The 26,128-nt window shown below is 45.7% G+C and overlaps 1 protein-coding gene across 1 annotated transcript in view; it reads right to left on the reverse strand.

The window, feature by feature from the left end:
- Abcc4 (ATP binding cassette subfamily C member 4 (PEL blood group)) overlaps positions 1–26,128 on the reverse strand; it is a 230,615-nt gene that overhangs the window by 113,725 nt on the left and 90,762 nt on the right. The window contains exons 12-19 of the mRNA XM_006978748.4: positions 22,711–22,805; positions 22,415–22,501; positions 15,618–15,714; positions 10,629–10,838; positions 9,429–9,569; positions 9,083–9,120; positions 8,248–8,342; positions 6,287–6,433 (exon numbers count right to left, since the gene is read on the reverse strand). Of these exons, the coding sequence (XP_006978810.1) occupies positions 6,287–6,433; positions 8,248–8,342; positions 9,083–9,120; positions 9,429–9,569; positions 10,629–10,838; positions 15,618–15,714; positions 22,415–22,501; positions 22,711–22,805 (910 nt within the window). The remainder of the gene's footprint in view (positions 1–6,286; positions 6,434–8,247; positions 8,343–9,082; positions 9,121–9,428; positions 9,570–10,628; positions 10,839–15,617; positions 15,715–22,414; positions 22,502–22,710; positions 22,806–26,128) is intronic.

A 26,128-nucleotide genomic window follows, 5' to 3' on the forward strand; every position in this document is an offset into this window, starting at 1 on the left:
AAATAACAACAGCAATCAAATATATGTAACTATGTAACTATTTAAACTCATAACAAAGGCTTTTATTATGCTATTAGCCGTAAATGGGCAACTCCCATAAAATATCACTTAATATCACCCCGATAAGAGTTTAAGTACATATGCCCATTGTTATGTGAAAAAACATTATTTTTAATATGTGACAACTTGACAGGATTTAATTGCCACACCTACTTCAAACCATTAGCTATTTCATTCAAACCAAAAAAAAATAATATTTATGTGGCTATTGAGGATCACTATGATTAATGCAATCTTTTGTGTAATTCCTTTTGTACTCACTCACGTTTGTTATTAAAAACAAGGAAAAAATGAAAGGGGTAATGTGTGTTTTTGTTTTGCAACAAAGCTTTTCTGACGATGACTAACTTCTTCCTTTGAACAGAAAAAGCCTCTTGAACTAACTAATGTACATATAAATATATTCTTTACAACATGCACAAAGCAAGGAAAAGGTTTTAAAAAAAGAAAGAGAAGAAAAGCCCGTAGGCCTTATGCCAGAATTAAAACCAATCTAGGCAGGATGAGTCCATGAAAGCTGTCAGAACGGCAGCTATTCTTATTCTCCATTCCAGTCTGAACTCAAGGAAGAGAAATCCTTGTTTCTTTTTAGCCATATCCACAACAGATCTCAGTTGAAAGGAAACTGAGCGAGTGATCTGGCCTGAATGGGCACCTCACCAATTTCCAGCGCCATTGCTGAATATTTATGTTGGTGACGAAGGGCAACACCGGTGAGATATTTTAACACCAAGCCTTGCCTTGTAAATCGTCTGAATGATGCTGTGTCAAAACAACACCTACCATAAATCAGAGGTTTTTAAGACCAGTATTTCTTGTTTAAACATGCTACCTGCTCAGCAGAAGCACTTGTGTGAACAGGCACAGATTAATGTGCGCTGCCAAGCAGGGCCGTTTTACCTCCGAACTCATGGAGCTATAATTTAACAGGCCTATTATTGTCAGGGTAATTTTGACAGTGCCGTATTATACTTGCTAAAATATGCATTTAGCACTAACTCCAGTGGTCACTGGAGCTGAATAAACAGACAGGTATCCTGCAATTAGATTTCTTCTCTATTGAGGACTTTCTTCTTCTGCTCTTCTGGCAAAGCCAGGTATGTTGACAATTGATGTGATGAATGCTCCAGCCAGACAGCCTCTCTGATGGTACGAAACTGTGCTTCTTTAAACTCTCTTTCCACGTCTGCCTGAGTTCGTTAGCAACTTACCCTGGATTCTGAGGACTCCCTCTCCGGACTGGAGAAAAAGAACAATACTGTAAACCAATGACAGCCCTCCTCCCACAGCCTGGTCTAGAATAGTTTATACTTGTGAAGTCATTGACGAGCCCAATTTCCCACTCAATTGAGCTGTGAGTCCTAATCATTATACAATCTCTAGATTTTTTATTAGGATGGATACGAGAGTGCCTACCTTAAAGTCTAGGGCTATTAGTGATAGTGGCCACTTCCATCAAAAGAACCTGTGTGTGTGTGTGTGTGTGTGTGTGTGTGTGTGTGTGTGTGTGTGTGTGTGGTGTATTATTTAATATATATTTTAAATCAATAGAAGTCCGTGTGCTTCTTTTCCTTCTTTCTCGGTATTTTATTTCTCACACACTTAATTCTAAAATGGTGACATAAACTGATACTCCTTTTTACACTGTGGAATGCACACACCAGCACACACAGAACATAGCAGGGAAAAATCTGTCATGTGAATGAACTCATTGGCCATCACCCAAGACTAACTCTGTACCTCCTACAGAAAAGAAACAAACGTGTCTACCTGTACCAGTGGCTCCATTTCTTCCAGGCAAATAGTCAAATTAAAGCTAAATAAATATTTCTATGGAGTCTGAAAGTTAATGCAGTCGGCCACTCGCAATGTGACTGAAACTAGACACAAGAAGACAGGGCCACTAGCCAGCCACTCTTCTGGTCTCCAAGAGAGAAAGGAAAAGCTGGGTGACTGGATCGGATAAACGGTCTTTGTGGATTCAGATGATACTGAAGTAAAGACATAGTGATCATCCTTCTCCCGGAAGGAAAACAGCAGTCAGTCAGAACTAACCCTTTAGGAAATAATATCCATCTAGCCAGGGGGACAGTCCCCGCCTATTCCAGAGTCTAGTTCAGAGAGTGTTGAATGGGGATCAAAATATCCTCCTTGAAATTCTAGGCGTTCTCCAGTAGCACGTAAAGATTTCTATAATGCAGCTTGATGTTTTGGTCATAAATGGGGGGAAATGCCTTTTAATGTTTTTTTATTGAGTCTCATGAGGTACACAGACACAAACTAGAAAAGGAGAATTTTTCCAAGAAAGCTTTAACAGCAGATCCAGGTTTTGCCATGCAAGCGCTCTGGGGCTCTGTCCCTGCAATTCTGCAGCTCATGCTGCCCTCTTGTGACCAATGTCCAGAGTAGCCTGGCTCCTTGCAAGGAGAACCTGCTTGTGATCACAGGAGAAATCCTATGTTTACGTCTGTTAACACGCTCGACCCAGAGTTTGTGTGGCCCTGTGTATTAAGATCTTCTTGAACCAAAGTGCTAAGCTGGGAGATAAACTGATGAGGAAGAGGGAGATGAAAAGGAGACAAGAAGATGACTAGAAACACCGTTCACTTGGAGTGCCAACCAGAAGATGACTAGAAACACCGTTCACCTGGAGTGCCAACCAGAAGATGACTAGAAACACTGTTCACCTGGAGTGCCAACCAGAAGATGACTAGAAACACCGTTCACCTGGAGTGCCAACCAGAAGATGACTAGAAACACCATTCACCTGGAGTGCCAACCAGAAGATGACTAGAAACACCATTCACCTGGAGTGCCAACCAGAAGGTGACCAGAAACACCGTTCACCTGGAGTGCCAACCAGAAGATGACCAGAAACACCGTTCACCTGGAGTGTCAACTCAAATATCGGAAAGCAGAAGGACACAGCTCAGACGTGAGGCCCTGTGACAGATGGACTTGCCATCACCAGGCCACCTCGGGAGAGACAGGGACAGAAAACAAAGAAGGGTGAGAAGAGGGAGGGGGGATATGAAGAGGAAGAAGGAAAGCTGGTTCTGGCAATCTAAGGTCATAGACTGTTTTGGTTTGAAATCGATCCTAACTATGAGCTTAAGATTTATCAGGTTATGAAACATGAGGAAACAGTCCGGGGCCGTATTATATAAACACGCGGTGACTAACTCTGCATCCTCGCGCACGGGTTCTACAAGGAGAGTAGCTTCACATCTTAAGTCCTGGGTGTGACTCTGGTCACCGGCCATATGAGACGACAGCATTGTGGAGGTCTGTCCCACTCTCTCCTTTAGATGCCACTCAGAAACTCGGGACGAAGGCTCTGTGGCCAGTGTTGCAGCCTCCATGGGAGGCCTGGGTTTCTGGACAAGTGCCAAGGTCACCCACTGATCAGTACCAGGGAGAGGCCAGGAAGTACCACTCCTGGGTGGAGGGCAAGGCAAACCCATGCAGAAGGAACAAGACACTTTTAACTTCCAGGATTGGATGTGTTCTCTGGGATTCTGACACAAGCGGCGACCAGAGAAGGGATGGAGGGGTCAGATCTCAGGTCCAAGCTGGGCTCGAGACACATCGGACAATGGTGAGGGGACTCCACAGGGGGCGGCAGAGCTGTGGGGCTCCAGCTCAAGTCTCTGCACCACTCTGCTCCTGTGTCTAGCTTACTGGATACTACCATATGCTGGCAGAAATCCTTCCAGTCCCTGAAGCTTTATAAAATCCGGGAGGGTACCGGGACGCAGAGATGGCAGGAAACTCCTGCTGACCTCCAGGGGCTCCTGAAGGCTCTCTGAGGAAACATTATTTAAAGAGATTTTTCTTGTGTCTTTACATTGCTCAGCAAACATGCTGTGTAACTGAGGAGGCGTGACATAACAGGGCTGCTTCCGTACACATTATGTGCAAAATAACCACTTCAGGACATAAATAACTAATGCTATAGGCTATATACAGCATAATTCATAACTTGGATGTATCTCTTCACCACTGAAAAATGCGCAAAATATTGTTCAAATGAGAACTGAAATCTTAAAAAGTTTTTGAATTTTCTCTGTTTTAAGTACTCCACTAAAAAGGTCAATAACTCGTGTTTACATTTATGGCAGTGAGGTCTATCTCTGGGGGTTTATTTGGGCTCTGTTTTCCCTGGAGGGAGGAAGTCCTGCTAATAGATGAGGCAGGGAGAAGAAAGCGATGTCTCTGGCTTGATGGAAGTGGTTACCCAAGATTCAGACCAACCGGGCCCTAAGTCCCTCAATAGACAATACCAGGAACAGCCTATGGTCTGGAACATGAAGAGCCTGGTGAGCAGGACAGGGAGCAGAGCCTGGGAGCGGAACACAGCCTGCAAATGTCCCAGGTGTCCATGCACTTGACCAGCTGAGCAGCTACGATGCTCAGAGCGCCAAATCCGCCAGCTCCCTTCTGAGCGCAGCTCCAGCCTGACCGCATGGGCATGTGTGGCTCATCGTTCTTTGGGCTCCACCTCCTGCCCAGACTAGAGAGCATCTGTGGGGTTAATGCATATGCGACGCCTTCCAGAACGGTATTGTTTAACCCTCACGCCAATCATGTGGAACAGAGAAGTTCAGAATTGGTATTTCCATCCTGCAGGACTGAACTGAACTCCAGGGCTCCTGTCCCTGTCACTCGTCTTCTTTTTGGGAACTGATGGGAGGCTAAGGTACCACTCCGAGCACTGAAAATCATTCACCTGCTTAAATCTCAGTTTCTAATAAGATGGGTATGGATATTGTCCCCATTTCACACATATGAATGTCAAGGCACAGAGAGATTAAGTAACTGGCGTACGAACATCATCACAGCTATAACCAGGATTCTCACACGGAGCTAGTGTCGAGATGGCCACTGGTGCCAGGGTCCACACTTTTAACCAACACATCCTACTTTAAAAATTGTTCATCTGATACTATCTAAATGCTTTGCTCTAGGTCCACCAGGTATTTAATGGCCAGCCGGTCCTCTGTGCTCCCCCCAGGTCACATTCCTCCACAATAGGTCCCATTAATTATCACCTACATAAACAAAGGTGCCCCAGGCCTCACCACTGACCCCCAGATGACCAGTCTGTGGTGATGACTAACACTTCCTAGGAATTCAGCCCAAGGAGGTACCAGCAGAAGCAAAGTGGGTCAGAGCACCACTGTGTGGGGCCTCCATCCATTCACGCAAAGGCACTGAGTACAGGGATCTCTCTCTTCAGCACAAAGACTGTCATACAACCAAAGTCCACAGAGTTAAGAGGGTCACAACAAATGACAAAGAAGGAAACTGGGGTTTTTGTGGTTGTTTTTGTTTGTTTTAAAAACAGAGTTAAATGGGATGTAATGGTGCAGAATCTCAGCACTTGTGAGAAGAGGCAAGAGAGCTATCATCACCAGTTCAGGGTTAGCCTACTCTACACAGTGACTTCCAGTCCAGCCTGGGCTACAGTAGCAAGACACTATCTCAAAATACTAAATAAATAATATATTTATATTATATTATAATAAGTGAGATAGAATACTGTGGGTGATCACATTTGGGGGGCTTTAGATACATCTTTGATACCAGTCAGGTCAACCTCACAGTCAAGTCCTCAGACTTCAAGAAATGAATGATCCTCCCAAGAAAAGAAGCAATTGCACAACCCCTCATTTCCTGCTCAGAGAGGGTTCCTCCTAATGAGACCCTTCAGAAGGTGGTACGGGCCAGCACTGTGAACAAGGAGGTGTCTGACCAACTGCGCAACTACATTCTACCTGCCTGCAAGGTGTGCAGGGAACTCTGGGAGCCACGTGACAACAATCTCTGCCATCTGAGTGTAGATGTGTTGTTACACACCTATACACACTGAGATCACTATGTAACTGAGTGTAGATGTGATGTTACACACCTATACACACTGAGATCACTATGTAACTGAGTGTAGATGTGTTGTTACACACCTATCCTATACACACTGAGATCACTATGTAACTGAGTGTAGATGTGTCATTACACACCTATACACACTGAGATAACTCTATGTAACTGATATTTTAGATTTCCTACTGTGGGAGGGAAATATCGGGGAAGCTTACTGTAGAAAACAAACATTTGCAGAGTGATTTTCTCTCAGTATCACCTCCCCTTTCAAAGAAAGAGATGTCATCAGCTCTTCAATGCATTAACAGGACACACGTACTGGGGAACTCCGCATCTGACTCACCGATTGGATTTCTATCGAAGAACAATACTGGAGCTTTCAGGATTGATTCAAACATCCTGTTGTGCAAAGTTTGGGAAGCATTCACAAGAACATAGAAAACCAATAGGGATCTTGCTATGCCAAAAAGGACTGTAATGGCAGTTAAACCTGAAATAAAGAAAAATCATCCAGAGAAAACAGTATCTTTACATTTTCTTCAATAATGCCACAGTAGGTTAGAGAGTCTATAAAGATATTATTTATTTTATTACATAAACATCTAGGTCCTACATAAGTAGGATGTATTTATAAGATAGACTGACAAAAATTAAAATTTTTTTCTCACTGAATGGAAAATATACATGTGGGCAGAGGGTGGATAAAGTATAAACAGCAGGCTTTCATAAATAAATTGCATGTTCTAGTAAGAACTCTGAAGAAAGACAATCATAGGAAAGGTGTCCTTTCTGTCTCCATATCCCAACGATTACTTATAAGTCCCATAACCTGACACTGCAGTGGGTTTTGATAACAACATGTGACTCTAACAGGGAAAAGATTTACCTTTTCCTTGTAGTCAATGCCCAAGTAGCTTTACAGAATTTGAAAATACCACATTAAGTTGTACATGGAAAAACTTAAGTGGTTGAATTGTGAGAAAATATAAATCACGTTTTAACATAAGATAGTTAAATAGGCAACTAATCACCATGTGTCTTTTATAAGCATAATGATTTTAAATGAGCACCATTTAAACTGTATGTTTGACTAAGGCCTGCTTGGCTAACCGCTCTGCACAGGTATGTGTGTGGCGAGGGTGTGCGGTGTGTTGTGGGGATGGAACATCTCTACATACATGAGGCAAGCATTCTCCCACTGAGCTACATCCCTAACCACTGTTCCCCTTGTTTCTAGTAGCTTTTAGCTCACACTGCTACCCAGACCAGGAAGAACTGATATGGTAAACATTTTGCCTTGTAACAACACAGTGTTATTATCTAACCTCTGAAAGCGGCTTAAATTCTAAAACTCTAGACACAGGTATTATTATTTCTTAGTCTCCCAGCCTACCTGAATAGATAATGGACCTGTTTCCCTCTGGGTCTTGCAAAGACCACCAGTCAATGGACTAAGGTTTCTTAGCAAGAGATCAACAAAATAAGTACCAAATCTTGGTGAGTGGGTTCTAACAGATAATGCATTCTATCCAAGGAAAGCATGAGTATTTCCTGTGGGAATACTTGAAATTTTAGATGAGGATTTTCTTTTTTAAAGTATGTAATTCTACACATATTCCAGGCAGTCTTGTGAAAACAGAGTGTGGTGTTACTATTAGTCTGGCAAACCAAATGTTAAATTAATCACACAGTTGGAGACATGATAACATTGTTGATCTCAAGGTAGGAAAGAGAAGGAGTCCTAATTCCTAGACACTGGGTTTCTCCCGCTTAGCCTCCCTCTTCAGTGATCAGTGAAGCCCAGGAGATGAGCAGTGTGCTGAAGAGAACTCTGCATACCTGTGAGGGGATAATGCTTCTATGTGGGGACCTTGCTGCCAGAGAATTCCATCCAAGCTCAATAAAGGCCTGGGCTTATTCATAGAGAATTGGAACAATTCAAAGCACAGGGTGGGGATCCGTTTCTAATCCCCTGCCCATCCATATAATGATATAAGAGTTAACTAAAGCAACCTATTAGAAGAGACAATAGCCACCTAGTTCCACTGGCTGGTTTTCTGAATGCTCAATCCTAGTTTAACTTTCAAAATCCAGTATAGAGCAAATTAAGAGTCTTCATTCAACCTCTTTCTTCTAGTAGATTAAAAAAAATAATTATTCTAATTAATTCACAGAGTAAATGCGACTCAGTCTCCTAATCTGTTAAGACGCTACTGAATTACTCCTAGGAGCTCTGGTAGCTCACACAGGCTCATTGTAAGCACCTCAGGCTCTCACATAATAGACCCAATGAGTAAACTTTACCTGCGTAAATTCCTAAGTACCAGTTAAGATCTAGGGTCTCGGTGACATTTCCATCCCCATTTTTCGTGTTGTTCAGAGCACCTTGCTTGTTGGCCCTATGGAAGGAAAAAGTATTAGGTAAACATAAAACAAAAGGAACCTCAGTTTGAGAGAAATGCCTTGTGCTAGAAAATGATTCTCAGCTCACACAATCCTTTGTGTATCTGCCTTTTAAAATTCAGTTTGAACTGGGCTGGAGAGATTGGTCAGTGGTTAAGAGCACTGGTTGTTCTGCCAGAGGATCTGGATTCAATTCTCAGCACCCATATGGCAGATCACAATTGTTCATAATTCTGGTTCCAGGGACCTTATGCCCTCTTCTGGCCTCTGTAGCCACCAGGCTCACACATGGTACATGGATATATATGCAAGCAAAACACTCATATACATAAAATAAAATTCAATGCCAGGCAGTGGTGGTGCACGCCTTTAATCCCCGCACTCAAGAGGCCGAGGCAGGCAGATCTCTGTGAGTTTGAGGTCAGCCTGATCTACAGAGTGAGTTCCAGGATAGCCAGGACAACATAGAAAAACCCTGTCTTGAAAAGCCAAAAAACAAAAAAAACAAAAACAAACCAGTTTGAATCTTGATATTGAGTTCTCACCATACAGCTGATGACCAGAGGTGGGTAAAGACCACTATAGGTCACACTTCACCAGCAAGACTGCACTCTTTCTCTTCAGGCGACTAAGGTTGGAATGGAAGACCCAAGAAACCCACCTCTCTCTAAAACCTATAGGAAAACGAAGCCACCTATGGATCTTATGGCCTTTAATTCAGACCAGAACAACTCACCAGTAGGAAAGCCACCAGTCCTGAAGAACATAGAACACCTGCAGAGGGAAGTGAAATGCAACGTTGGCTTGACTTCTGAGTCTGAAACTCAAAATTACTAAGATGTAATACTTAGAGCACTACGTGGTCCCGGCCGGCTTGCGTCTATGCCAAACCCCGCTTCCCAGACAAGATGTCATGGTTAAGGTAACCCCGCTCTACATTTTCAACCCCAGTCGTCACTTACGTTGCTCCCCACCAGACGGCACACCTCAGTGCCAATCCTGAGTGAATGGCACAATGCATCAATCATGCAAAAGTGTATGTGTGTAAAGGTCACATGGAGGGCACAGACGTCATCATGTACCTGAGCTGCCATGTTGAGCAGAATAAGGAATATGATGAAAAACCAAGAGGCACCAGCAGTGAAGTAGTTCTTGTAGGCCTTGAAGCCCACCTTCCCTTCGGAACGGCTCTCCTCTGGCTGCGCTGCCTGGGCATTTTCTGTCTGTGGAGGGGAAGGTGTTGGTAAGCAAAACAGTGACACAAGAAGTTCAGAAACTGATGGTTGACAAAACTCCAGGAAAACAGGTAAATGATTGGTTGCTGGTAGGAATCAGAAATGGTAATTCTTCCTTGCAAATATCTATCCAGTCCATCAGCGTATCTACCCTGGACCCAGTCCCCTCACTTCTGGGAACATTTGCTCATGGTGGTGGGGCTTTGCATGGAACACAGCGGCATGATGTCCAGCACATGCCTAACACCCAAATGCAAAGCAATCACAGAATGATGAGAACTAAAGTATCACTCATCAATGGGAAAGGACACAGCAGAGGTGGAAGCGCAGGTCTGTGAAGGGGGCATGCTTAGCACATGCAAGGCTCCGAATTCAACTGCAGCACAAAAAAGACCAAGAAGAATAACCAGATGGCTCACGCTGCTGCTAGCCAGAGACAGTAACTGAGCAGATACCTCCACACGGGAGGGAGGAGAGCATCTCCATTTACATCAGAATTGTCCAGGCTCCTAGATTTGGGGAGTGAGGGTTTGGACAGCAAAGACTATAGTCAGCCCTAGCATGCTCGAGTCCCACAATTGCAAACTGGAAACATTCAGAGGGGAAAATCGTCATCTGTACTGAACATGTATGGACACTTTTTCCCCCTCACTATTCCCTAGTAATACCATATATCAAGTGTTTATACAGCATTTATATTGTACTGGGAATTACAAGTAATCTAGAGATGGCTTAAAATATACAGAAGTACATAGGCTATTTGCACATATGGTACATTCTAGACTTCAGGCATCCGTGAGACACACAGACCTTTGGAACTTCTAGGAGCAGAGCCACTAGGGATGTCTGTGAGGTTCTCCAGCCACACCCAGGAGAGAGCCACAGCCAGGGTTCTCTGCTTAACTCTATTTTAACCCTGCCAACAGCATCGCATTACACCTTAGAACAGGCTCAACGTTAAGACAAATGGAACTGCCACCAACAGAGTGACTCAAAGAGTCACAATGTCTGTAAGAGCAAAAGAACACACAATACAAGACAACTCACGTCTTGGCCCTCTGGAGCCCCATCTTTCAAAGAGGGTCTGGACGATTGCTGGGACCAAATTGAGGACTCGGAGAAGGTTCGTTTCCTGAGTGTTGGAGTTCCTGCCGCTGAGGAATGTTCTGCCTCCTCATTCTCCTTCTTTAAAAGGGAACCAAAATCTACGCCAGATTTCAGAAACTCGGTGTACGTCCCCTTCTGCACCATTTGACCCTAAAACAAAAGGAATTTCAGAGAGAGACATTTACAGTTAATAACTAAATCTAACTAAACCGCAGTCAACTGGCCTTGAGTTACAGTTGCTCGTGGGTCTGGAATCCTGGTTGACAAATATGAAGTAACTCAGCTTGCCTCCTAAGTGAGAATCCTGTTTTCTGCCAGTTTCTAGGTGCTTGGCAATATAAATCCAACATGTCATTGTGCCTTACGACCCAAATCCATGGGCATTGAAGGAAGCAAAAAGCGTAGATGATGGGAGAGTCCAAAGGGTCTTTCATGAGAACATAGAAACAGAGGTGACTCACGCAGTGGGAAATTTGATTGACAGGGAGATATGACCATTTCCACCAAGATAGGACACACTCACCAGCCTTAACTGGCTACCTGCCCGCTCTGGGGCAAGACATGTGTGAACTTCAGAGTCTTAGACTAAAACTTCCCCTCAAACTTAAGATCCTTACTGAAGACTCAACATTCCACAAGACATCTATAATCATATGTTTTCTTGCCGCCCAAAGTTAAAGGAAATGATGTACAAATATCTTCACAATGTTTTTACCCTATGAAGTGACACCAAATTATTTATCTAAAACCACAATTATATTGGGCAAAGTCCTGGGGCACTGAATCCAAGGGAAGTAGCTCTTAAGTGAGGACCGGTCAGGTTAGAGGAAATGGCCTGGACCCCACCTACCCCTGTCCTCCCCACCCCGTACCCCAATCAAGATGGTCCACTGAGGAAAATCTCAGTACCTTTGGGCTTTTCATAGCCCGGTAACGTAAGGATTAGAAAGTTATTCCAGAAACACTGTGTCTTGTTGCACTTAGGAGCTAAGATTTGATTTCCACACTTGCTAAATGCAATCACACCCTTCCTCTGCCGACAGGGGGCGTTTCCTAAGAAGACAAGCTTTAAGAATTCAGAGAGGGGCCCACAGGGGCAGCCACCCTCTCTGCTCTCAGAGAATGTCAGACTAATACTAAGAGCAGGTCTCAGTTTCTCCAGGGTCCCCGCCAGTGGGCGAATGAACTCTGTACTAAAAATAAAACTCACAATATGCAGGAGGCAGGCTCGCAAAAGCAGTCGCCACGTGGAGACAGGTGGCAAAACTATTCTATACCTACTGACTCTGCAGGCAGAACATTCAGCTCCCTGCACAGGAAATTAATTGTTTTCCAGCTTGAGGGATCTGAGCTCCTATTCCCAGGGGCACAGGAGAGAGCTGACACACGAAGTTGTTGCTAAGGGAATAGTCACCCTGCCTAGTATAATCTTCTTTGTGGTGAGAATTTATTCCATGGAACTTTGATTGACAGCTCCCTCGCCTCTCTTTGGTAGCCACAGTAAGTATCAAGGAGGCACTAGAGGATGTTTGCAGGCACTCTACTATCATCATAATAATATGTAATCTATCTCTCTGAGAATAATTGCACATAAATATTAAGAACTCTAGCTAACATTCATTTGCCATTTCCATCGTTGGCCAAGAGATTGCAGAAGGATCCTACGATTTGGACACGGCTTTATTATTTGTGTTTCCCACTCTGTGACGAAAGGCTTGGTCCTTGGGGTGGTACTACTGGGAGGTTCTGGAACCTCTGGGAGGTGGGGCCTGGTAGGAAGCCCTAAGCCCAGAAGGGCCTGTGCGGCCACAGCCTCTCTGGTGCTGTGTTTCTCAGTGCGTGAGCTCCTCCTTGTGCCCTTCCCCGAGAGCTGCAGCCGGAAGGGCCTTTCAGGAGGGAGCCTGTGCAGACACTGTCCTGGACCCTCTCTCCTTACAAAGTGCCCTGTCTTCTCCATCAGATCCCTCCCCTTAGAGCCCAGGGAACCCTGCAGAAGAGGAGATGGGAAGGGTGCAGGAGCCAGAGGGGAGGGAGGGGACACCAAGGGGGACAAGCTCTGAATCAACTAGGCAGGGCGCAGATGAGCTCAGAGACGAAGCAGCGGGCACAGGCCTGCACGGGTCTGCACCAGGTCCTCCGCGCACAGATTACAGCTTGCAGTTTGGTGTTTTCATGGGACTCCTGAGTATGAGACCGAGTGGGCCTCTGATCCTGTGTCTACTCTTAAGCTCTTTTCCTCCTCTTGATTTGCCTTGTCCAACTTGGATATGATGGGTTTTGTCTCATCTTATTATATTGTATTGTGTTATGTTTGGATGGTATCTCTTAGAAGCCTGTTGTTTTCTAAGGAGAGACAAAAAGGGAGTGGATCCAGATGGGAGAGGAGGTAATGAGGAACTGGGAGGCACAAAAGGAGGAGAAACTGTAATAAGGATATACTGTACAAGGAAAAAAATCTATTTTTTATAAAACAGAAAAAAAATCAAGTAACCCGTCTTAGGGGTTTCACTGTGGTCAACTCAACTCTGAATAAAGCAGATGGAAGTGAAGAACACACGGAGGTGCTCAGGGGTTGTTTTCTGTCTATGACGAAGAATTTGACTCAGAGCTCCCCACTGCAAAAGATCAGCACCAAGTGACCTCTGCAAACACACCAAGGGGGATCCACCAGGAGCCCTGAAAATCGCTTGCTAATTTCGATCTCAATAAGGTTAATAAGGTTTGACCTCAATAAGATGATAAGGTCTGTCACAGCTTGTCACAGGTTAAGCGGTGTCTCAAGACGCTCTAGTTCCGAAATTTGGTAATGAACGGGACTTTATTGAGAAACAGGATCTTTGCAGACATCATCAAACGAGGTCACACCAGAGCAGGATGGAGCCAAGAGAAAAAAGCCAGACAAACGCTGGCCACACCTGTCAGCACAGACAGACTCCGGAACACTGCAGCTTCGAGCCAAGGACGGCCAAGGGCTGCCGGAGGCCAGAGCCCAAAAGAGTCAAGCAAGGGTTGACACCCAGAGCTTCCCGAGACAGCTCAGTCCCCCCGGGGCGTAACAGAGCAGCGGCCCCCGGCCCAAACACACAGCAACTTCCTAGCATATCCTAGCTCCCAGTACTGAGCCCTAGAAAACCGGCTCACTGACCCAAACACATCCCTCTGCCTGCTGAACTAGACGACTGAGTTCTAATTGCCTCTGCTACAGCCCCAGATTATCCCAATGGTGGCGGCATGGGGGCGGGGGTATAAAATTCACAGATGAGACTATTCCCTCCCTTCCATGAACAACAGTGGCCCTCTCAGTCCAAGGCCAGTGTCCTGTGTTCTGATGCCATCTCCCTCCGAGTCCCCAGCTCACTCAGCACAACCAGGTAGACTCCATGCTGTTCCTCCACACATCACACACAGGTGATTTCTGTTGTAGAGTATTATTTTAAGATGTGCTACATGAGTTTATGCTGTGAAATATTTGTTTAATGACGCAAAGACGTGTTACATTTGTTTGACTAAATAAAATTAACCTGCAGTCAGGAGGCTGAGTCAGCAACTAGCTGACAGGAAGTGGTAGGGAGGAACCATGCGTAGCAAGGGTTCTGAAGTGGGGGCTGAGCAGAAGGGTGCTGGTCTCTTGGGAAACAGGAGCAAGGACAGGAAGTTAGCTACTTGCTATTCAGCCTCTCTTCCACCTCAACCTTTGAATCTTGAATTCCATTGAGGGGTAGAGATCTAGATAAAGTTTGCCTTACAGGCCTTGAGAGAGCCAGTGCCTGAGGGAACAGAATTCCTGCCAGCTGCAGCCTTTCCAGCAGCGGATTTGAGGTTGCTGATTAGGTTGCTTAAGAGGCAGCCACTGTAATTAATGGAAAACAATGGATTTCTTTCTCTAGGACATGCCTCAGATGTCGCTCCTCCAGGTAAACCATGGCCATCATGTCACTGTCCCACGGGCCCCGTCACACCTACTCTGGGTAGAACAGAGGCCGTACAATGGTAAGGACCACCTTGCGTGTCACTGTGTTGTGAAGCCTCACTCCAAAGCACTTGTGCAGGGGTACCATCAAGTGGTCTCAGTGGCCGGCAGCTCTGAGCAGAGGATGCTCAGCCGTTCACTGTTTTTGTTAATGAAAGACGCTCTCTAGGCAAAAAGATAACAATCCAAGGATAGGCAGAAGGAGGTCTTAATATCTGTAATTTCCAAACTATCTACTGTGCCATAGGTCATGAAAAAGATGAAACAAAAATGTCTAAGAAAATAGCATCGTTTTCATGATTAATCTCACTAGAGCAGCTTGTAAATGTGAGGGAGCAATTTTATATTCTGTACGAGGACTATGGCTTAGAACGTAAGTGACATTTCTGTGTTCCGGTGGGTTTTCTGATGCTATCGCTTGCTTGCGGGTCTCATGTATTCCAATCTGGCCCTGAGCTCTCTCAGTAAGATGACCTTGAACTTCTGATCCTCCTGCCTCTGTCTCTCAAGACTACAGGTGTGCACCAGCGCATCCAGTCTATGGAGTGCTGTGGGACAGGACACAGGCTCTGTGCATGCCAGGCATATGCTGGACCAATGGAGCCACATCCCCGCCCTAGCAGTGATACTTCTAAAATTCCTTGGGATGTCCCCTAAGATGTGAATCTCAACTCTAGGAAATGGTTGTGAAACCAGCGGAGGGAAGGCAGCTCCCCAAGAAGTCCACGGAGAGCAGCCTGATGGGAACCCCCACTTTCAACCTGAGGTTCTAGCTGGTTCAGTGGACACTTAAGCTGCTCACACTCTCAACCTGCCCGAGAAGCCCATAACCTTGCTCTTGAGTGCACCTCACTTTCTTCTCAAGCATCTTCTTTCTCTGAACCCCACCGCCGCCACCTAAAATCTGTATTAAAATCTCTAAAAACTCCAACTCTGCTTTTAAAAGGGAAACAACTTACATCTTTTAGTATCAGGATGTGGCTTGCAGCTTTCAGGTACTGCAGCTGGTGAGTCACTAAAATGGTGACCTTCTCGTGCAGGGTCTGACAGATGCACCTGCAGATGGAAAACACCAGAGGAGAGAACCCCGTTAGCGGGTTCTCCGGCTGCAAAATGAGAGTCCTAGCCATGACAAGACAAGGACAACACAGTGATGATGGTCTGTAAAAGAGGCAGAAATACAAATTAAATACAGCTGGACAGGAGGGTCAGCAGGTAAGGGTGGGCACTGCCCTCGCAGAGAAACCAAGTTTGGTTCTCAGTGCTCGCTTTGTGGAGCTCACGACAGCTGGTAACTCCAACTCCAGGGGATCCAAGGTCCTCTTCTGGACTTATGTGCGCGCGCGCACACACACACACACACACACACACACACACACACGCACGCACGCACGCACGCACGCACGCACGCACGCATGCACGCACACAGACATAACTGGAAATAATAAAAATGAATCTTAAAAATTAAATACAAATATAAATTAATAATACGGACCAAGCATTCAAATCCACTAGCAGCACCTGAGCCTTGCTATAGCGAACTTTGAAAAGTCACCAGTAAAAAGGCTGTGGCTGCTAATTTTTCTTCTAAAACTTAGTTTAACAATTATGCATACTTACATATTATATGACAAAAAAATGAAACGTGTGTGATACGTAATAAAAGCAGCTGAACTGTACTAATATTCCAAAGCATGACTTGATTAAAATTCTAATTACCTTATTGTGATATAGAAGTCCTAAGGAAACAGACTTATATGACATAAGAAGGTGGGTCTTTTTCTTAGACGTCTGCTTAGGTGATGACTTCTGATATATGCATTCATTAATAAAACTCTGAGGGGCTAGAACTCAGTTGGTGGAGCAGGGCAGAGCGTGTTCAAAGCCCTGAACCAGAGATGGTGTTTGCCTATAATCCTTGTCCTAAGGAGGGGGGGACAGGAGGCTTAGTTCAAGGATATCCTCGACTATATAGCAAGTTTGAGTCCAGCCTGGGCTATAGGAGACCCTGTCTCAAAACAACAACAAAACTGAATAATAAGAATAAAAACCAAGTAAATGAACAGCCTTAGAACCTCAGTCACCTTTACCAACATACACTTCCCAATCTCTTCTCCTAAATAACAATGGGTAGAAAAGTGAATTAGGAGGCCACAACCGGTCCCCACAGCAATCCTACACCCCTGTGATTCCAGGAAATATTGTTCTTTTAGAACTAAACATTTCCAAAACTTAAAAGGGAAGAAGTCAATGACCTCATACAACCTTTGAGGTTTAGACGGCTCCCTTCCCGGTACACCCACATTCTCATAGCAGACCCAGGAGAACTCAGCCTTAGTGTATACTTAGATAAGGGGGGGCTGGCTAGGGGCCGTCACACATGGAGCTCTGCATACACTCTGGGTTCCCAAGTCCTCACACAGAGCAACTGGCAGGACTGTAGGTCACAAGCTGGCAGAGCCAGGCTGTCAGAATGAGGTTGTCATGGGAAGACATGGACTCAAGCTCTTCAAATCCCTGTCTACCCTTACTTAGCTACTTACTAAACCTCATGGAGCCTTAGTTTCCTGATCTCAAAAATAAGGCTACTTCTCCCCGAGGACTAGCTTTCGTAGTATCAGAAGGTGCTACGCAAACTTCCAAAGAAGGGGAGCAGTGGTCCTTACCAGCTACTACCCCAACAACACAACCATGACCAGCGTGGAATGACAACCTAAGGGTGTAACAGAAGCACTAAACTACTATAGCAGTAACCAACAGCTCTCTAATTGAACTGAAGGAGCTTAGTACTGGAACCCTAGTCAACTAGCTACCCAGGGGTAGTGAAGTCAGAAATCTTGGATACACACACAGATACCTAAATATATAAACATGACCTGCTCAGTCTGTTTAATGTCACTTGTACGTGTGCTTTCAGGGCTGCCCCTTTGGAACTGGATCACCAACTGCTGTGCTCTTCCCTGGGGAGGACGACTGCTGAAGCTCTCAGCATTCCGAAGTACGACGTCCACGTAGTAGACGTGCACAGTAGAACGTCTACTGCTGTCATCCTTGTACAATGTGAGTGAGAATTAGCGGGTGTAGCTTCTGACCTTTCTAGATGTGATCTCACAGCAAACTTCAGCTCCTCTGGTTCTGACAGTTTTTCCTCCCACTTTTCAGTGATGTTCCCTGAACTTGTAGATGCAGAAGTTGTGGTGTAAATGTTTCAACTAAGGCTTATGGGTACCTCACAATCACTTGTGCAACATTATACAGAGTGAGCAGGTTGTGTTTATATACTTAGGCGTGTGAGTGTGTGTGTGTGTGTGTGTGTGGTGTTACAACGACAATGAAAGAAAAAAGCCATGATTTGAAGAGGGACAGGGACACAAGGGAGTTGGAGGGAAGAAAGGGAAGGGAGAAAAGACATTATATTTTAATTTTTAAAACATCAAAAATTATACATAATGAAGAGGTTCAAGCTATTTATCTGAAAGACAGAGACAGAGATGGGGAAAGGTCCAGAACAGAGCCACAGATGCTCAGAAAACGTCAGCTCCACCCTCCACCCTTCCCTAGCCATTCGCTTCCACTTGGGACCAAAAACTAAGGGTGCTTTTAGAACTGGCCTATTTATCAGAACCAAGACCCCCAACTCTACATGTAGAAACTATCCCTTCATGTTTTCAACGAAGGTTCATTTCCCCCTTGGGCATGTCTTAATGTGGCTTGGTTCTTACCTACATCTTTCAACGTGCCAAACCCTTCCTCGGGCGCAGCGCTCAAGCCTTCGGCTGAACTGTTCCTTCAGTCAGAGCCTTTACCCCTTTATACGACCGCTTCCGGGAGAGGTCTACATCCAGTCCTGGGGCTATTACACCCACAGGGCCCGAGCCAGAGGCCTCAACTGCTTCCTTCCCAACAACTTCCATCACAAACAAGATAACTAAAAACTTAGAATAATTTTCTAGAGCTGGAGAGATGGCTCAGCCGTTAAAGGCTAGGCTCACAACCAAAAATATAAGAATAATTTTCTAATTGATGGTGTTATGTTTTCCCTAAATTAGGTAGTTTTTTTTTCCCCAAAATGTCTAGGGAAATAGTCATTAAATTTTTAAAAAGTAAAACTTTCTAAGTCAGTATATATATGAATAATGAGAGACATGGCCTTTGGCATATTGCCCAGATAGGCCCCAAAATACTAAACTCAATTCTCCTGCCTCCACCTCTCGAGCTATTAAAACTATGCAGACACACACACACCTCTAGGCCTTCCTGTGTCACATTGATGTTGACGGATTCACCGTTTAATTCTGGTCTCATACAAGAGCCACAAAGAGCTCACCAAACCACGGCAGCCCCACACACCACAGTGGAGGCTTCAGGGACAGAGCCAGTAAGAACTTGGGTTCACTCAGTTGATATGCAGAGTGCCAGGCACTGGGTGCTGAGAAGATACCCACTGGCCAAGTAAAGCATCAACACCCTGGCTTATGCAGAGGAGACACCATAAATATGGAAAATGCACCGTGGGGGTCATGATGTGAGCTACAGGAAAAAGCAAGGGGAAAGTTGCTATTTTAGACGGTGTGGGAGGAGAAGGCCTCTCTGCCAGGAGGTGACAGTGGTGACACAGCAGGGTGCCATGGCTTCGGCAGGGTGCCGTGGCTCTGGGGTACTTCCATGTACTCGGTCCAGTGTGGACTTCAGGAACAATTAACACAGAACCCCACATTAAGTGCTATGGGTCACGGACTATGAGCATTTAGCTACCAGACACAATTAGAAAAACCCACAGCGCTTCCCGGAGGTGCAAGAGAGAAAGGCAGGCATGGTGGCCTGTCTCCTTCCTCCTTCCTGACGGACAGTCGCCAGGCTGGGAAGGATGGCACTAACGTAGGCAGGTATACAAAAGGCGCACATCCCCCAACATGTGGGGTAGGCTGGCGGGTTAGATCGCTGGAACTCTAGTTTACGTGGAGAACGGCAGTGGGGCAGAGGGCAGAGAACAACGTCCTCTGCTCCAGCACCTGGAACTGCATCCCAGTGGTGAGAATGTGTGAACAACTGAAGCCGAGATGGTGAGTCACTGCAGGATGCTAAGGGCCTTGGTCCCTCCACACGTTCATCCGCCGAAACTTAATCACCAGGGTGATGGTAGGAAGAGGTGGGGCTTTTTCGTGGGACTCTGCCACCATGGGCAGGATTGGGGTTGTTCCTCATAAAAGAGAACCGATGGGTGGACGGTACCACCTCCGTCAGTTAAGGCAAAGCAAGAAGACATGGTTCTGTGAATCAGCAAGTCCTCGTGAGAGATCAAATCTGCTAGCACTTCGTCTCAGGCTTCCAGCCTCCAGAGCTATGAGAGATACATTTCTGCTGTTTACAAGCCACCCAGCTGTGGCATTTTGTCACAGCAGCCCACATACACTAAGACATTGAGGTGGGCAGCAGCGTGGGAGATCTAATTAGAACAGCCCCGAACAGATCACGAAAGGGACAGGCATCTGTAAGGTTGAGACTCTCTAAAATGCAGAATCCACAGCTAACTCAGATTGGCATCAGTCTGGAGTCCCGAGCCTTCCATTTTCTATGTTTGCACCATATAGTTGTAAAACTCACAAACCTTAATAACCTTGGATGTATATTCATGATTGAAATGGAACTGTTAATGGCAAACAGAAGAATAATTCATTCACGTTTAATACAAAACACTTCGCATTTCTAAGCTTCAACACGGCCGCCATCTTTCATAGCATATTGTTCGATCCAATTTTCTAACTCGTTGAGAGCATTCTCCAGCTGCTGCTGAGTGATTTCCTAAATTGCATTCGTGCTCCCTGCTCCAAGTTTCCCCAAAGAACGTGGTTCTGATTAGCAAGCAACAATTTTAACAAGTTTGCTTCTATCGAGTGTCTATCCAAAGCCATTAAACATTAAGGGTGCAGGAAGACTTTATAAACATCCATGCTCAAAGGGGAACTTGGGGACACCCTTGTGATCTGCATACTGATACCTAGCAATTAACATGCCTCCCGCTCTCCTCCCAAGAGACTCCACTACAGCAACCCACCAAAAACTAGTCTCTGAGTGATGGGGAACTTGAGTGGATCCACTCAAGGCTCACCCAAGTGGCAAAGGGCCGGTTCTGCCCAGAGCAAAATCCATCAAGTCACCATCAAGAGCCCACAGGAGTCAGATCAAAGAGCTGGGCCACAGCCAAGTGCCGGCTGCTCTTGCCTTCTGCATTCACAAACACTCAACATTAACTACCACGCATGCATTTTGACTTTTGCTGTGGTAAAATGCACACGCCACAGAAGTCGCGACTTTAGCCGCTTTAAGTGACTTATATTCAGAGCATAAAGTGCATTCACACTGCTGTCCAACCACCACCGCTACCGTCCACAGCCAGCACACTTTCATAACCACAACACAAGACACATTTGTATGCGACGCTGGCGTGGGAGGAGTCACCCCCACCATCTGCCAAGCCCGGAAGGCCATGGCTCAGTAGATGGTCTTGTGTTCCAGTCCTAGAATCCAGAGCCCGGACGTGTCCTTTCCACTCTGCGTGAGTATCTGTTAGAAACTGAACCCCACTCCCCCAAATTCATGTACTGAAACTCAGCACCTAACGATTTAAAGACAGAGCCTCCAGAGAGGAAGTTAAGAGTGGCTCTGGTTCTCAAGCGACCTGACTGGTGTCTTTTGGAGAAGAGGAAACCTGGGGAAAGATGCCTAAGGAGGAAAAGGCGAAAGGTGGTCGCCGAGCCGACAACATACCCTAACCTCAGACTTCCCCCCTCCACGGCTCAGAAAGACACAAGTTCTGCTGTACAAGTCACACAATCTGCGGCATTTTGTTTTGGTACCCATAGCTAAAGAAGACAGGAACCGCACGTTAGTGTTTCTGGGGCTCTGGATCCGCTGTAAACCCCCACTGCCCCTTGAGGAGGATGCTCCACCTGCTGCCCTCCACTGGTGCCCTGCTCGTTCACACCTTTACACCTGTGTCTGCCGTTCGTTTTATCAGAAGGAATGAAATCCCATTCTCAGCGTCCCCAAACCTCCCAGCTTACAGTTCACCATAAACCAACGAGGCCTTTCCACGGAGGCCTACGCTACCAACGAAACCTCATTGCTCATACAAAGTAAACCTGTGGAGGGGCTGGAGAGATGGCGTGTTGTTAAAAGCGCATGCAGGGGACTAGAGTTGGGCACCCAGCACTCAGGTCAGGTGGCCCATAGCCACCTCGAACTCCAGCTCCAAAGGAATCTGGTCCCCTCCCTGGCCTCCTCTGTCAGTGACACACACGTGGCATTCACTGACCAGACACATATAGATACACACACATCGAAATAAAATAAATCTTATTTTTTAAATTATGGAGGAAAGGAGTCGACTCCACACTACCAAGCTGCCAAGCCCTTTCCTTCAGTTTTAAGGTGCATATTTTCTTCTTCCTGGGGGCCGGGTCTGCCTGTCTCTTGGCTATGAAGTTCAAGGAACGAGAGGAAAGACATATAGAATGTGCCTTCGGTTTTGAAACTCTAAAGCGCGGGCTCTGTGCGCTTCGCCACACTGACAGCACCTTCCCTGTTTCCTGCCTTGATCTTATACCTGTAAAATGCATCATATGGAGGGCAACAGAGGAGAAGAGGGACATAAATGTGAGCCGAGATGACGCTGTAGAAATTACAGATCCCCTTCATGGGGCCCAATTGAAAGGGTTCCTGAACACGGAGCTGACACAAGACAGAACAAACTCACAGCTGGAACAGGTGTTTCCCCACTTCCGCGTCCACAGCGCTGAGGGGATCGTCAAGGAGGTAGATGTCAGCATCTTGGTAGACTGCCCTGAAAGGCAAAGAGGGAAATCCAGCTGAAGAGACCTTCCTGGCCACTGTCTCAGGGATCTCAGCACTCGGCAACTGGATGGTCCTTCAAAGTGTCTGTGGAATTGCTCAAAACGGTGCTTCCCACGGCACGGGCATGGTGAGCAGACACCACGCACCCCACCGCCTGAAGCTTCAGCCAGTCCCAGTGGCTGCCGGGAGACAAGTTACCGTGCCAGGTTGACCCGCGCTTTCTGCCCTCCGCTCAGCGTGGCTCCCCGGTCTCCTATCACGGTCAGATCCCCATCCTCCAAAAGCTGTAAGTCCTGCAGGGAGAGACAGAGGAGGAAAGACTCACAGCTGCTCTTCCACAGTCTCATCTTAGGGGCGGGGTGGGGAGAACACCCAGGTGCATTTAGCTGAAACAAAGGACTCAGGGAATTTCCATGTTATACCATTTCTGAAGATTTAACTATTTCCGGGGTACTTAACTATTTTAAAATGGAGGTACCAAGCAATGACCAGAGATTCGGCACTGTTTTGGACACAGCGACTTTGGCAGTGAAGGAAACAAAGTCCCCACAGCATCCATAATGGAGACTGACATTATGAAACATAGTTAATAAGGATGTATATATAAAACAAGTGCCAAGACATAAGAAAGCTAGTTGTTGGAGGGACTGGAGAGGGAAGAGCTGTTTCCCATTGGAAGACCAGCCAGGACTCAGATAGAGTTTAGGTGGAGTGGACCCACCAAATCTGGGCCAAAAAGACTGCATCAAATACAAAAAGGAATAACGTGCAGCTCCTGTGAGCTGATGTATGTGCAGCTCCTGTGAGCTGATGTACGGTGGTGTGTTCCGAGGACAGCAACCTTGAGGCAATGGAGCTGGGGCAGTGTTAGGAGATGATGCTGGTGAGGAGGGAGGGGCCGCAGCTTCACTCCTAGGAAATCCAGGGATGGCATGATCTGCCTCCTCATGCAGGGGGAGGAATCACTCACAGGGGCAAGCGGGTCCACAGAAGGAGCTGCTGTAGCATGCTAAGCGAGGACTCTGAGTGAAGTTCCCCGTGGTACAGGGGACAGGCACAGAAGCGGCACATACCAGACAAAGTCCCCAGCTACGGCACTTAGGGCTTCCTTAGGGAGGACCATGATGCTTTGGGCACAGAGGAACGGGTCATAAATGACCAAGCTGGAGGAGGTGGTGGATACGGACTTGGAGGGCAAGTCAGGAGGCCAGGGACAGACAAACGGAGATGCCCACTGCTCCCAGGCAGGTAGACCTGAATGCCTTCACTAAAGAATAGACAGAAGACCAATGGGAACATAGGCCACAGGTTCACGTCATCAAAGTGGGCCCTCGCCAACTGTTCCACTCACCCCTGCCTCAGCTCTCCACTTCAGCCATGCTTCACAAACATGGCAGGGAGATGAACAAAATCTACATGAGGTACAGATCTGGTGGACCAAGTGGATTTCATGACATGCAACTTGAAGGGAGGAAGAGGGGGGAGGGAGGGAGGGAGGGAGCGGAGGGAGGAAACTGAACTTTCATTTGAGGATCTAGGAATGTACCCAAATCTACAAATCTGTATTTTTATGTTAAAAATTAAACTGACAAAGCACAGAATCTTGGAGAGAAATGGCATATAACAGGATAAGGATCATGTCTAAAATACCCCACATATGAGAAATATTTCCTGATGACTTGCTTGCAATTATCACTGGCAGGGCCTAGCATAGACATGCTGCACATGTAATAACTTTATGACAAGAGCCCTGGTTTAATGGAAAACTATGAGCCATTTTAAGACATGTCCAGCAATCGTGGGCATGTACGCACAGAGCAAGGGGAGGAGTGGAGGGGGAGAGGGGAGGGGAGAGGGGGGAGAGGAGGAAACACTTGAGGGTCTCTGTCTCACTGACATTGTTTTCTGTAATGTATACTATTCACTATGCTTTGCTTTTAAGCTTTTTTAAAAAGTCATATAGAGTATATGAGGCAGAGCAATCATAGGCTTTTTCTGGAAAACATCATATAAGGTCCTAACGATCAGCCAGAAACACTCAGCAAGGAGGAACAAAGACTTGAACTCAGAGCTCCTGACCCAGGGCCTTGGATTTCACTCACTGCCCCAAGGGACTCGATTCCTAGGATGTCTGCTGAGACTCTTCTGTAACTCACCAATGTCAATGTGGACAGGTCACCAAATGGGAGGGATGTTGATAAATGTTCACTATTATTTAACATGATTTCATCCCAGACATGATTTTAAATTATAAACTTATTTCAATTACTTCTAATATATTAAATCTAGTTGCTATCAACGTATCTAATATGAGAAATCTGTTTTGTTTTGTTTTTTATTTTTCACTATACTACTTTTAGGGGATAGGTGTCATAAGAGCCTACAGAAAAAAAGCCTTTATTTGACTGGTCTGAGCTACTGGTTTCATTGTTTTAGGAAAAAAGCGTTATAAAATCCTGCCACGTTTCACATGGATATCCCATTGTCTTTACAGTCAATCCAACCACCCCAGGCTGGGCTACCCCGGGAACACAGGGGCTGGTGGGCATCAGGAGCTGAATGTGGTTTTAGTAAAGGAGGAAAGCTTCACATCTGTCTCTGCCACATTCACCTCCATCTATCACCCCAAAGTTCAAATACACCCTATTTACAAAGCCTCAATGAAAAGGTAGCTGGGCACAGGAAAATGGAGTCGGGAGTCACCTGAAAGGTTACAGCTGATCTAGGAGTGTTCAGTGACTTGTTTTCTCTCTCCAGACCCCGTTTGACTAAGTGGGAAGAGTAACGTCAGAGACACTAGGGAATTAATGGTAAAAGATTCCAGATTCATGTACCTTTTCACGCACATGTGTGTGTATGTGTGCCTGCGTGTGTGTATGTGTATGTGTGTGTGTGTGTGTGTGTGTGTGTGTGTGTGTGTGTGTATGCAAGAGTCAGTGAGAGAACCACAGGTAGACAGAGAGAGAGAAAAACAGATAAAACAGGTATGTAGACAGTGAATGAGAGAGATGGACACATAAGACTTTGAATACAAGCGATCTATTATTCTGCAGTTAGCTCTCCTTCCTTTCTTATGCAGTAATATTTATAATATATATATATATATACATACATACATATATATATATATATATATATATATATATATATGTATACCACTTAAAACAAGTCTAGTTTGTCACTGTGACTTGATGTCATTTATAAAAACACATGCTCTCCCACTAACTGTAACCTAGAAGGCAGGAAGTCTCACGAAAACATGAAATTATTTTCTTTCCACATCATTATAAAACACCACTGACCAAGACAATCTATGACATTCCAGCTATAGTTCAAATGAAATTACACTTTCCTCAGAGAGCTGACTAAGCCTTCAACACCACAGCTCTGAGAGACTGTCTGGCCTTTTCCACACATAAAAGAGCAGTCGGGTGTCCAGGATGCTCCAAACAGATCCTGTGGTGAGCCCTTTCAAGCTCCTATTGACCAGTTTTTACAGCCAAAGCAGTGTCTGTAGGCATCTGCTGTTTGTCCACCTGCTAACTTCTATTCTCCCGTCAGGTAGGTTTGGTTTTCTGTTGATCATCTACCAGTTTTATTAAAATCACCATGTGTA

Source organism: Peromyscus maniculatus, chromosome 9, assembly GCF_049852395.1.
Source record: "Peromyscus maniculatus bairdii isolate BWxNUB_F1_BW_parent chromosome 9, HU_Pman_BW_mat_3.1, whole genome shotgun sequence".
Classification (NCBI taxonomy): domain Eukaryota; kingdom Metazoa; phylum Chordata; class Mammalia; order Rodentia; family Cricetidae; genus Peromyscus; species Peromyscus maniculatus.